Here is a 10,452-nt window from a genome sequence, read left to right on the forward strand (position 1 = left end):
CCTAAAAAGAGGAAGCTTGTGGACCAGCCACCTAGTTCTGCCTGTGTTACAGTAAGAAGGAGCTGCTTAGGAGAAAATGAAGCCCTTGTCCCTGCTAATAGAGATATTGATAATTCTTGGGGTCACAATTAAAAGTAAGTTTTTCTGTCCTTATGGTTCTCTATGAGCGGTTTTAGCACTAAAGGTGGAAGCTGATTAGAAAATCATATGTAACTTCACTATATTCCTAATTAACACTACTTTTGGATAACTACTTTAAAGTATTCAATTAGGATAAATAGTAATGATACTCTTATTTAGGACAATACGTGGGAAGGATGTGTGTGTGTGTGTGTGTGTGTGTGTGTGTGAGAGAGAGAGAGAGAGAGAGAGAGAGAGAGAGAAGGAGAGAGAGAAGGAGTGGGCTGGGAGAGATTGAGCAAATCTATGAGAAAAGGCTTACAGTAATTTTTATAGAGTAGGGATATTTGAGACAGGTTAAGTTTTGTTAAATCTAGAATATCATGAAGATCTAGTTCTAGAACTTTAAATGAAAAGTATAGAACTCAAAGAGTGGTAAAGTGCTTTAATTTATATTCTTATAGTCTCTTATAATCTTTCCACAATATCAATTCTACTTTCAAAGTTTCCATTATTCCTAACTAATTACTATCTTAAAATGGAAATTATTTTCCAGTCTTGTTTCTCTGGCCGTTTAGCGAGTTAATTTTTACCCAATCCTCAGATACTTTGCTCATCATGGATTCAATTTAAGGAATATTTATTTGCATTTAACCCAGGAATGCAAGGTTGGTATAACATCTGAAAGTTAGTTAATGTAACACACCACATCAATAGATCAAATGACAAAGACCACATGGTCATCTCAATTGATGCAGGAAGAGCACTTGACAAGTCAACTTCCCTTTTGTGTAGAAACACTCAACAAACTAGGAATAGAAGGGAACTTGTCAACCTAATAAAGTGCATCCTCAAAAAACTGGCACCTAATATATTTAATGGTGAAAGACTGAATGCTTTCCCCATATTATCCGCCTAAGATCAGGAACAAGACAAGGTTGTCTACTCTTGCCATTCCTATTCAACATTGTACTGGAGGTTCTAGCCAAGGCAATTAGATAAGAAAAAGAAATAAAGATTGGGAAGGGAGAAGTAAACCTATCTGTATTTACCAAAGACATGATCTTATACACAGAAAATCCTAAGGTATCCAGTAAAAAACTATGAGAACTGATAAATGAGTTCAGCAGGGTTGCAGGATAAAAGACTAATAGACAAAAATTGATTCTATTTCTATACCATCACAGTAAACAAACCAAAAATGAAATTAACAATTTCATTTACAATAGCATCGAAATAGATAAAGTGCTTAGAAATAAATTTAACAAAAAAGTGCAGAGCTCATACTCTGAAACTGTAAAAATTGTTAAAAGAAATTAAAGAAAACTTCAATAAATTAAAATACTTCCCATGTTCATGGATTGGGAAATTTAATATTGTTAAGATGGTAGTAGTCTCCAGTTTGATCTACAGATTCAATATAATCCTATCAAAATCCCAGCTTACTTCTTTGCAGAAATTAATAAAACAATCTGAAAATTAATATGGAAATGAATGTTCTTCTTGAAAAAAAAGGATAAAGTTAGAGGACTCACACTTCTCAATTTCCAAACTTACTACAGAACTACAGTAATTAAGACAATGTGGTACTGGCATGAAAACAGACATATAGATCAATGAAATGTCATTGAAAGTTCAGAAATAAATCCTCACATTTATTGTCAATAGATTTTTGGCAAAGATGCCAAAACATTGAGTTAATGGGGAAGGGGAATAATAATTCTTCAACATATGGTGAGGGCATCTGGAAAGCCACCTATCTCATACTAGTTGGACACCTACTGCACACTGTATATAGAAACTAATTCAAAATGTGTCAAAGACCTAAATATAATAGCTAAATCTTTAAAACTCTTAGAAGAAAACATATACATAAATCTTTGTGACCCTATATTAGGTGATGATTTCTTAGATATGCCACCAAAAGCACAAGCAAAAAAAAACCAAACTGGATGTCATCAAAATTAAGCACTTTTATGCTTCAAAGGACATCATCAAGAAACTGAAAAGACACCCCACAGAATGGGAGAAAATGTTTGCAAATCATACATTCAATAAAGGTTTAGTATTCAGGATATATTAATAACTCTTAGAACTCATCAAAAAAATGACAAAAAAACCAATTTTTAAATGGGCAAAGGAATTGCATAGATGCTCTTCCATAGAAGCTATACAAATGTCCATCAAATGCATGAAAACACATTCAACATCATTGGTCATTAAGAAAATGCAAATCAAAACCACAATGATATATTACATCATATCTATTAGGATGCCTATAATAAAAAACAAAAAAGGAAAATAGCAAGATTTGACAATGATGCAGAGAAATAAGAACGTTCACACATTGCTAGTAGGAATGTAAAATGGTACTGCCACTGTGGAAAACAGTTTGGCAGTTCCTCAAAAAGTTAAATTTAGAATTACCATATGACCCATCAATTCCACTACTAGGAACACACCCAAGAGAAATGAAAGCATATGTCCACACTGAAAATTTGTATACAAATGTTTATAAAAACATTATTTATTATATTTAAAAGGTGGAAACAACCTAAATAATGGATGAGTCGATAAACAAATTGTGGTGTATACATACTATGGAATTCAACCATGAAAAGGAATGAGGTACTGGAACATACTACAAGTTGGATAAACCTCAAAAACGTTATGATATGTGAAAGAAGCCAGATACAAAAGGCCACATATTATATGATTTTTATTATATGAAATATATGTGAAATATCCAGAAGAGGCAAATCCATAGAGACAGAAAACACTTTAGTGGTTGCCAGTGGATGGGAGAAGAGATAATGGGGAGTTATTTAATGAATATAGAGTGAATTTCTGGGTTAAAGAAAAAGGGCTTTTTTGTTTGTTTTTTATTTATTTTTTTTTTTGGCTGCGTTGGGTCTTCATTGCTGCGTGCAGACTTTCTCTAGTTGTGGTGAGCGAAGGCTACTCTTCGTTGCCGTGCACGGGCTTCTCATTGCTATGGCTTCTCTTGTTGCAGAGCACGGGTTCTAGGTTCACATGGGCTTCAGTAGTTGTGGCTTGCAGTAGTTGCTCCACGGCACGTGGGATCTTCCCAGACCAGGGATCCAACTCATGTTCCCCTGCATTGGCAGGTGGATTCTTAACCACTGCGTCACCAAGGAAGACCCAAGAAAAAATTCTGAAACTAAAAAGAGATGGTGGTTGTGAATGCACTAACAGTCACTTAATTGTACACTTTAAAATGGTTACTTATATATTATGAACTTCACCTCAATTTTTTAAATGGTACGATGCTTTGGAAAGCAGCCTTGAAGTTCCTCAAAAGATTAAACATAGAATTACCATATGATCCAGAAATTACACCCTAGGTATGTATCCAAGGGAACTGAAAACATTCCCATGCAAAAACTTGTACACAAATGGCAGCATTATTCATAGTAGCCAAAAAGTGGGAAAAAACTAATGTTCACCAGCTGATGAATAATAAATATACTTTGTTATATCCATGCAATGGAATATTATTCAGCAAAAAAATAAATGAGGTACAATATGGATGATCATTGAAAATATTATGCTAAGCAAAAGAAACTAGACATAAAAGGCCACATATTGTGTGATTTCATACAGATGAAATGTCCAGAATAGGCAAGTCCACAGAGACAGAAAGTAGTTTGCTAGTTACCTAGAGCTGGGAGGTGTAGGGGATTTGAGGAGATTATGGCTAAGAGATTACTTTTGGGGTAATGAAAATGTTCTAAAATTAAGGTGATGGTTGCACAAATCTCTGAATATCCTAAAAGCCATTGACTTATAGGGAGAAAAAAAATATTTAATAAAAGTTACATGCCAGGAGTATGGGAAGAATATCTAAGACACAGTCCTTGTCCTTGAGTAGCTTAGAGTCTAGAACAAAAAAACAAGTAAACAGGGAATAAATTGTAAAGTGTTGTAGGTATTAAAATAGAGGCATTTATAAGATACTGTAGGGCACAAATCGGGGAGGCCAATTCTACCAGTGTGCAGAGCAGTCAGAGGGCTTCATAAAGGAAAGGACATAAACTGAATCTTGAAAGATTAGTGAGTGTTCACTAAGCAGGCAAAAGAGAACGAGAACATTTCAGACCAGGTAAAGGGAACAAAGACACAGAGGAATAAAAGAGCATGGTCTATAAATAAGTATGTCAGTTTGCTATGGTTTGGGATATAAGATGGAACACGGCAATTGATGGGGGGAGAGGTAGGCAAAGACTGTGTGATAGGCTTTGAAGTTTGGGCTTGATCCTGTGAGCAATGGGGAGTCATTTAAGGGTTTACTCATTGAAGAACATGAATAGACTTATGCTTTTTAAAAATGACTTTGGCAGTTGAGAGGTGGATGGATTCTAGCTGTACAACTCTAGTGACAATGTAAACAGTAGCAGACTATTGAATGGCCCAAACAAGGAACTATGAGGACTTAAACTATAGCGATAGCAGTGGGGACTGAGGAGTAGATGGAAAACAAGACTAAAGAGAATAGTGTCATAAGAGTCCAGAGTGAGAGCGTGCCATGAAGATGGGAACAGCCAATAGTGCCAAATGCCGGAGACAGTAGGGGAAAGAGGTAAGAGCCAACAAGTGACCATTGGATTTAATAGCTGGAGAATCCACATTGCCAAGACAGTTTTATTAGAGAAGCAGGGACAAAATTTGATTTCAGTTGGTGGGAGTGAACAGGAGGAGAGAAAGTAGAGACAGTAATGATGAGTACAGAGCTCTTCCTGGATTATGACATGGTGCCAGGGTCACATGCGTTTTCAACAGATCATTTACTGATTGCAGGTGTACAGAGACCCAAGGAAGTAGTTAGTGGGGGAGAAGACATTTGCTTTACAAGCTAGTGCTAACACACCTAAGGTTCATACATAAAATCAGCCCTTAACCCCACTCTATTTTTTCTCTGCCTACCTCTCTACCCCTACTTCTCAAGGCAAAACAGGTCTGTCCTTTTTCACTCACATGTACCTTGCAAGCTTGCATGTTGCCTTTTTATGCATTTTTTGCTTGATGCTCAATATACTTTGATTTCACCTCTGTAAAAATATTGAAAGAGGGATGATGCCATAACTATGTGATTTTCCCTGACTCTGCATTCACCTCAGGAAAGTTCTAAAATAGTTACCAACATTTTTCCCTTTTAGTAAATCCTCAGGAAAAAAGTAGTTGATGCTTATGGAAAGAATGAGCAATCTATCCCAAAGTGTAGCTTACAAAATGGAAATAAAACTAATAGTGTGTTTTTTCTGTATCCACCCTATCCGTCCAGATGCTGATTTAAGGTAGTATAAGGTATATAACTGAGGCAGAAAAAAGACATTGTCAGAAGTTCCAGCTCTAGATTGTCCAGGATTCAAGGTTTCTCTATCCTGTCTCTCTTTTCAGGAGTAATTTCTCACTGTCATACAAATTCTGCAATTAGAAAAAAATAAAGTAAAATTCAAGTACAAGCTAAAATAGAAAGTTCATAACAACTCTGTCCCCTGATAGTCACCCACCCAGCAACCCTCTTCCTCAGTTGAAAAAGGCAAGTAGCTCATCGATCTCACACTAATCGGTGGTCAGAAAACAATTGCCTAGCAATCACATCTATATTCCTGGAGGGTCCAGAGAGAACCACATAAAGGCCAAGTCCTAGACATGTTGCAGTTGATTCTGGGCCTAAGCAGTACAAGCAGGCAATGTCTTACTGCTTCAGAAATGTACTTCCATTACCAGTTCTATTTTGAATAACTTTTGAAATCCAAGAATTTTAAATTACCTTAGCTTCCTTTCAGTTTTGTTTGTTTTTTAATAGAGTAGCTCTTTCTTTTTCAGTTAATTTTATTTATTTATTTTTTGGCTGCATTGTGTCTTCGTTGTTGCGTGGGGGCTTTCTCTAGTTGCGGCAAGCAGGGGCTACTCTTCGTTGCGGTGCGCGGGCTTCTCATTGCGGTGGCTTCTCTTGTTGCGGAACACGGGCTCTAACCGCGCAAGCTTCAGTAGTTGTGGCACACGGGCTCTAGAGCATAGGCTCAATAGTTGTGGTGCACGGGCTTTGTTGCTCCGCAGCATGTGGGATCTTCCCGGACCAGGGATCAAACCCATGTGCCCTGCATTGGCAGGCAGATTCTTAACCACTGCACCACCAGGGAAGTCCCTCAGTTCTTTATATTATGCCTCTAAACAAGGAAAGAATAAATTGTCAGTATCTGGAGCATCTTTCCTTGCAGAGAAGCAGGAGGGAGCAGGTGTGTCATGGTGGGACCATTGACTACTAGAGAGAAGTTTGATTTCTGTGTTATGTTAGGGATCAGTAAGGAAGCTCATTTCTCCTTTGTGAATTGTCCCAAAATATGTAAAGCTTTTCCTTGTATTCATATCCTAGAGTCACCTGAAAGGTTTCTATATTAACCAATTACTGTTACTCTTTGGAACCATCCAGTAGGACAGCACTCAGTGGGGAGAGGGCAGCCCTCAACCTGGAGCTCTCTGGGAGAATAGACGCCCCTGCTGAACCCATGAATGCCCTTGCATCAGCTTTATTTCTGGTTGCTCAGTTAGCTTTGAGGAACTAACCTCTTCTGCCATGTCCTTTTGTCATACCAGAAATCACTCTTCCCAATTCTACTTGATTTTGTCCATGCAGAGACTCATAATCCACTTCTACTCCATTTTCTCCATGCAAAGACTCTCATGTCTCTCTTATCACATAACTACTCCAAGAATTCTCTCTGCCAGTAATAGCCCTCTACTTGCTCCTAACTGATTCTAAGATCTACTCCCCATCTATTGAGACTGCTTTCTCAAAGAACACCAATAGCCAATGATTACCAATCCAGTGGCTCTTACTGTTCTTACTACTTAACCTCTCAGCAGCATTTGACACTATATTCTTTCCCCTCTACCTCTGTAGAATCTTCTTAGGCTCTTTCACTGGCTTGTTTTCCTCAACCCTCCCTTTAAATGCTATGCCCAAAGTTCAGTGCTTAGCTCTCTTGCTCTTCATATTCTATGCTTCTGGTGCTCTCTCCCAAGCCCCACAGCTTCATTTACCTGTGTATTTACACCCTAGACCTTCCTCTGAATCTCCAGGCCTACGTATCAGCTGCATGATGGTCATGAACAATGTATGGTCTGCGAACATCTTAAATTCAACATTTCTTCTCAGAGTTAGTTCCTCTCGGACTTCCCTGGTGGTCCAGTGGTTAAGACTCTGGGCTTCCACTGCAGGGGGCACAGGTTCGATCCCTAGTCGGGGAACTAAGATCCTGCATGCCTCAGAGCGCAGCCAAAAAAAAAAAGTTCCCCTCCTATGTTTCTTCTCTTCTTAATGACATCAACATCCCTCCCAGCTCCCTTGGTTCTCAAGTGTAAAACCTGCAAATTATATGATCATACAGTTAATAATGCACTAATTATCATCTAATTCAATGTTTTTACAGATGATAGGAGTGGCGCCCAGAGTGGTGAAATTAATTCCCAAGGGTTATTTTGCAAGGCCAGTTCTGGAGCCAAAATCTCCTAATCCTTTATGATTATTCATTCCTTTATTCCTTCACCAAATCCTGTCAGTTCCACAGTGCTTCTCCCATCTATACATTTTCACCATCTCAATTTATAGTCTTATTTTTGTATTTTTTATTTATATTACTGCACTTCTAACTTTCCCCTCTCTTATTCACAATACAGTACTGCGGGAAATAATATTCCTAAACCCCAGATTTGATCATGATTTTCCCTGTTTCAAGCACCTACTTTATACAGAATAAAGTTCCGACATCTTGTCCAGCAGTCAAAATCCTATGCAGTTAGATCTGAACTTCCTTTATTTCAACCAATTCAAACTATGAGCTACTCAGTATACCTAACTCTCTCACTTCCACATCTTTCTCCGTCTGTTCTACAGACGGACGGTTTGCAGGAATGGACTGTCATTCCATCTTCTTCCCCATCACCACCATAGATCCACAGCATAACATCCTACTAATCTTTTAAAGTCCATTTCAAGTTCTACTCCTCCAAAAAAAGCTTTCCCAAGCCCTTCCTCATAGCACATTGTGCCTTTACTTTCTTATGCATCACAGTTTCACAACTGAGTTAGTTTTTAACCCTTCTCACTATATTATCAACTACCTGAATGCAGAAATTGTGTTTTACTTACCTTTAGTATTTCCTATAGCACATTGCAGAACTTGGCATATAATAGATGCTCAGTTGGCACTTGTAAAATAGAATAACTAACATCTGTGTAATACTTTGAAATTTGTAAAATACATTCCCAAAACCTGTGGAGTAAGTCATGTAAGTATTTTTATTATTCTAAATTTACACATTTTCAAAACTCTGAAATATAGAGTTTAGTAAAACCTGAATCCTCTAATAGGAACCAAGCTTTGTTTTTTGTTTTTTACTCCCTATCACCTGTTTGTTATGCTAAGTCTGTATTCTTCAAAGTAGACTTCTGAGGGTATTTGCCTTATTATCATATTTACTTGCCTCAGGCTATTTCTACATACTACCAAACAGCTAGATAAAAAATAAAAATGCAATCAATCTTCCAAATATTTTAAAATGTAGTATACATATGTTTGTTTCTGTATAGAACAAACAGCTAGGTGATTGATTTGCATTATTTACTTTTCAACCAGTTGTTTCAGCAGTGTGCTGATTATATAAACTCCAACAGTGGCGTTTTCTCAGTTTTTTGTTGATTTTGTAATTTTACTGCCATCTGCAATTTTTTTACAGTAGCCATCTAATTTTATTTATATAGTTTATTGCCAATGAGATATGGTAGGCAAGAAAAACTGGTTTCTTTTAAGTCTTCTTTAAGCCTGCCCCACAGACTTGGAGCCAAGGTTACATGGGATTGAAGAAATATTCCCAAATTGGAAAAAGTACTGTAATGTACACCCTGCAGCTTCCCTCATAGAAGAGTTAAAAACAAAAAAACCCCAACTCATCAGCTCTGAAAAACAAGTGCCTTTGATGAAAAAGGAATTAGGAATACCTAAAAGACAAGAGATAGAAATGAATTGAAAGAAGAAACTTTTGCCCAAAAATGTACAAAAGAGAATATGGCTAGAAAAAAATGTACAAGTGGGTTCAGGAAAAAGGGAAGGAGCCCCAGGGCAAAAAGAAAGGGTTGGTTGAAAACAACATTAGGAGCAGCCTAGCAGTTCTGATCCCTACTCCCCTCATCACTACATGGCACTACCACCAGATACAAAGGAAAAGTCAGCACTTTGATTTCTGGTAACAAAAGCCTAGGTGACTAGGTTATTTGGACCAACCCTCCCACTAAAAACATATGACACAAAAATATACGAAAGTCTTAAATTTATCAAAGAGTTGAGAAGTTAGTAAAGGACTACCAACAAAAAAATCTACAGAATTGCTGGAATGCAGAGAAGTAAACACAGAGCACCTGAGCAGGGCCTGGACTTGCCTTACCCTGGTCCCAGCCCTGTACCTGAATATCAAAACAGCTTTTGCCCTGAACAAAATAAACTTCGGCTTTGGTTTTAGTGGCCTCACAAAGCAAGAAGGACGGAACTGTAGTCCTCAAGACCTGTTAAAGGTGAGGCATCTAATAAGAAACTTTTTCATCATTAACCAAAGTGCATAAAGTGCTATACTCATAGGATAAGGGCAGACCAGAAGTAAATACACCCCTTCCAAAGTCCAGGGATCTGCAGAGAGCTTGACACTTAGCAGAGCACAGAGAAAAGGAAAAGGATAAATTACATTTCTGAGAAGTTATGGTCTCAGGCCAGCCCTCCTGGAGATTTACAGCCTTGGTAATCCCAGGTATCCTGAGCCTAGAACTAGATCTAAAATGGTCCTGTACTGTAGTGCCCTAGGCACTTGGCAAAAGCAAACTCATTTTCTCCCCACAGGAAGGCAACTTCATTGTAGGTCTCAAAGAACCCACTCAGATAAGGTTTTCAGTACATAATAAAATTAACTAAGCACACAAGGAGACAAAGCACCATGAAGCAGGGGCATTTTGGGGTGGGTATTTGGGCCAGAGATGTAGGATACAGCTGCAAGTGGCTAGTGATACTCAAGCAGCCTGTATTCCAGAAGACTAGCTCCTGTCACATCCTGATAGCATATCCTACAACACTCCGTTACTAGTGGCAAGCTGAGGTAATTGTTATAGCATTCACAGACAGGTTAAGAGGGAAAATCCAAGTCCAACATGAATACAATCAAGAATCACCAAACATTTGAGAAAAACTAACACCATGAGAGAAAAGCATCAGCCTAAACACACACACACACACACACACACACACACACACACACACACAC

General features: G+C 38.0%; 1 protein-coding gene across 2 annotated transcripts in view; it reads left to right on the forward strand.

Moving 5' to 3' along the window:
• The window catches only part of SEL1L2 (SEL1L2 adaptor subunit of SYVN1 ubiquitin ligase), a 99,298-nt gene continuing 88,846 nt past the window's right edge, over positions 1–10,452 (forward strand). For both annotated transcript variants that reach the window (XM_027118337.1, XM_027118338.1), the window contains exon 1: positions 1–134. In XM_027118337.1, the coding sequence (XP_026974138.1) occupies positions 77–134 (58 nt within the window). In that variant the 5' untranslated portion in view covers positions 1–76. The remainder of the gene's footprint in view (positions 135–10,452) is intronic.

Source organism: Aethalodelphis obliquidens, unplaced genomic scaffold (assembly GCF_003676395.1).
Source record: "Aethalodelphis obliquidens isolate GAN/ISIS:26980383/991018 unplaced genomic scaffold, ASM367639v1 scaffold18, whole genome shotgun sequence".
NCBI classification, from domain to species: Eukaryota; Metazoa; Chordata; class Mammalia; order Artiodactyla; family Delphinidae; genus Aethalodelphis; species Aethalodelphis obliquidens.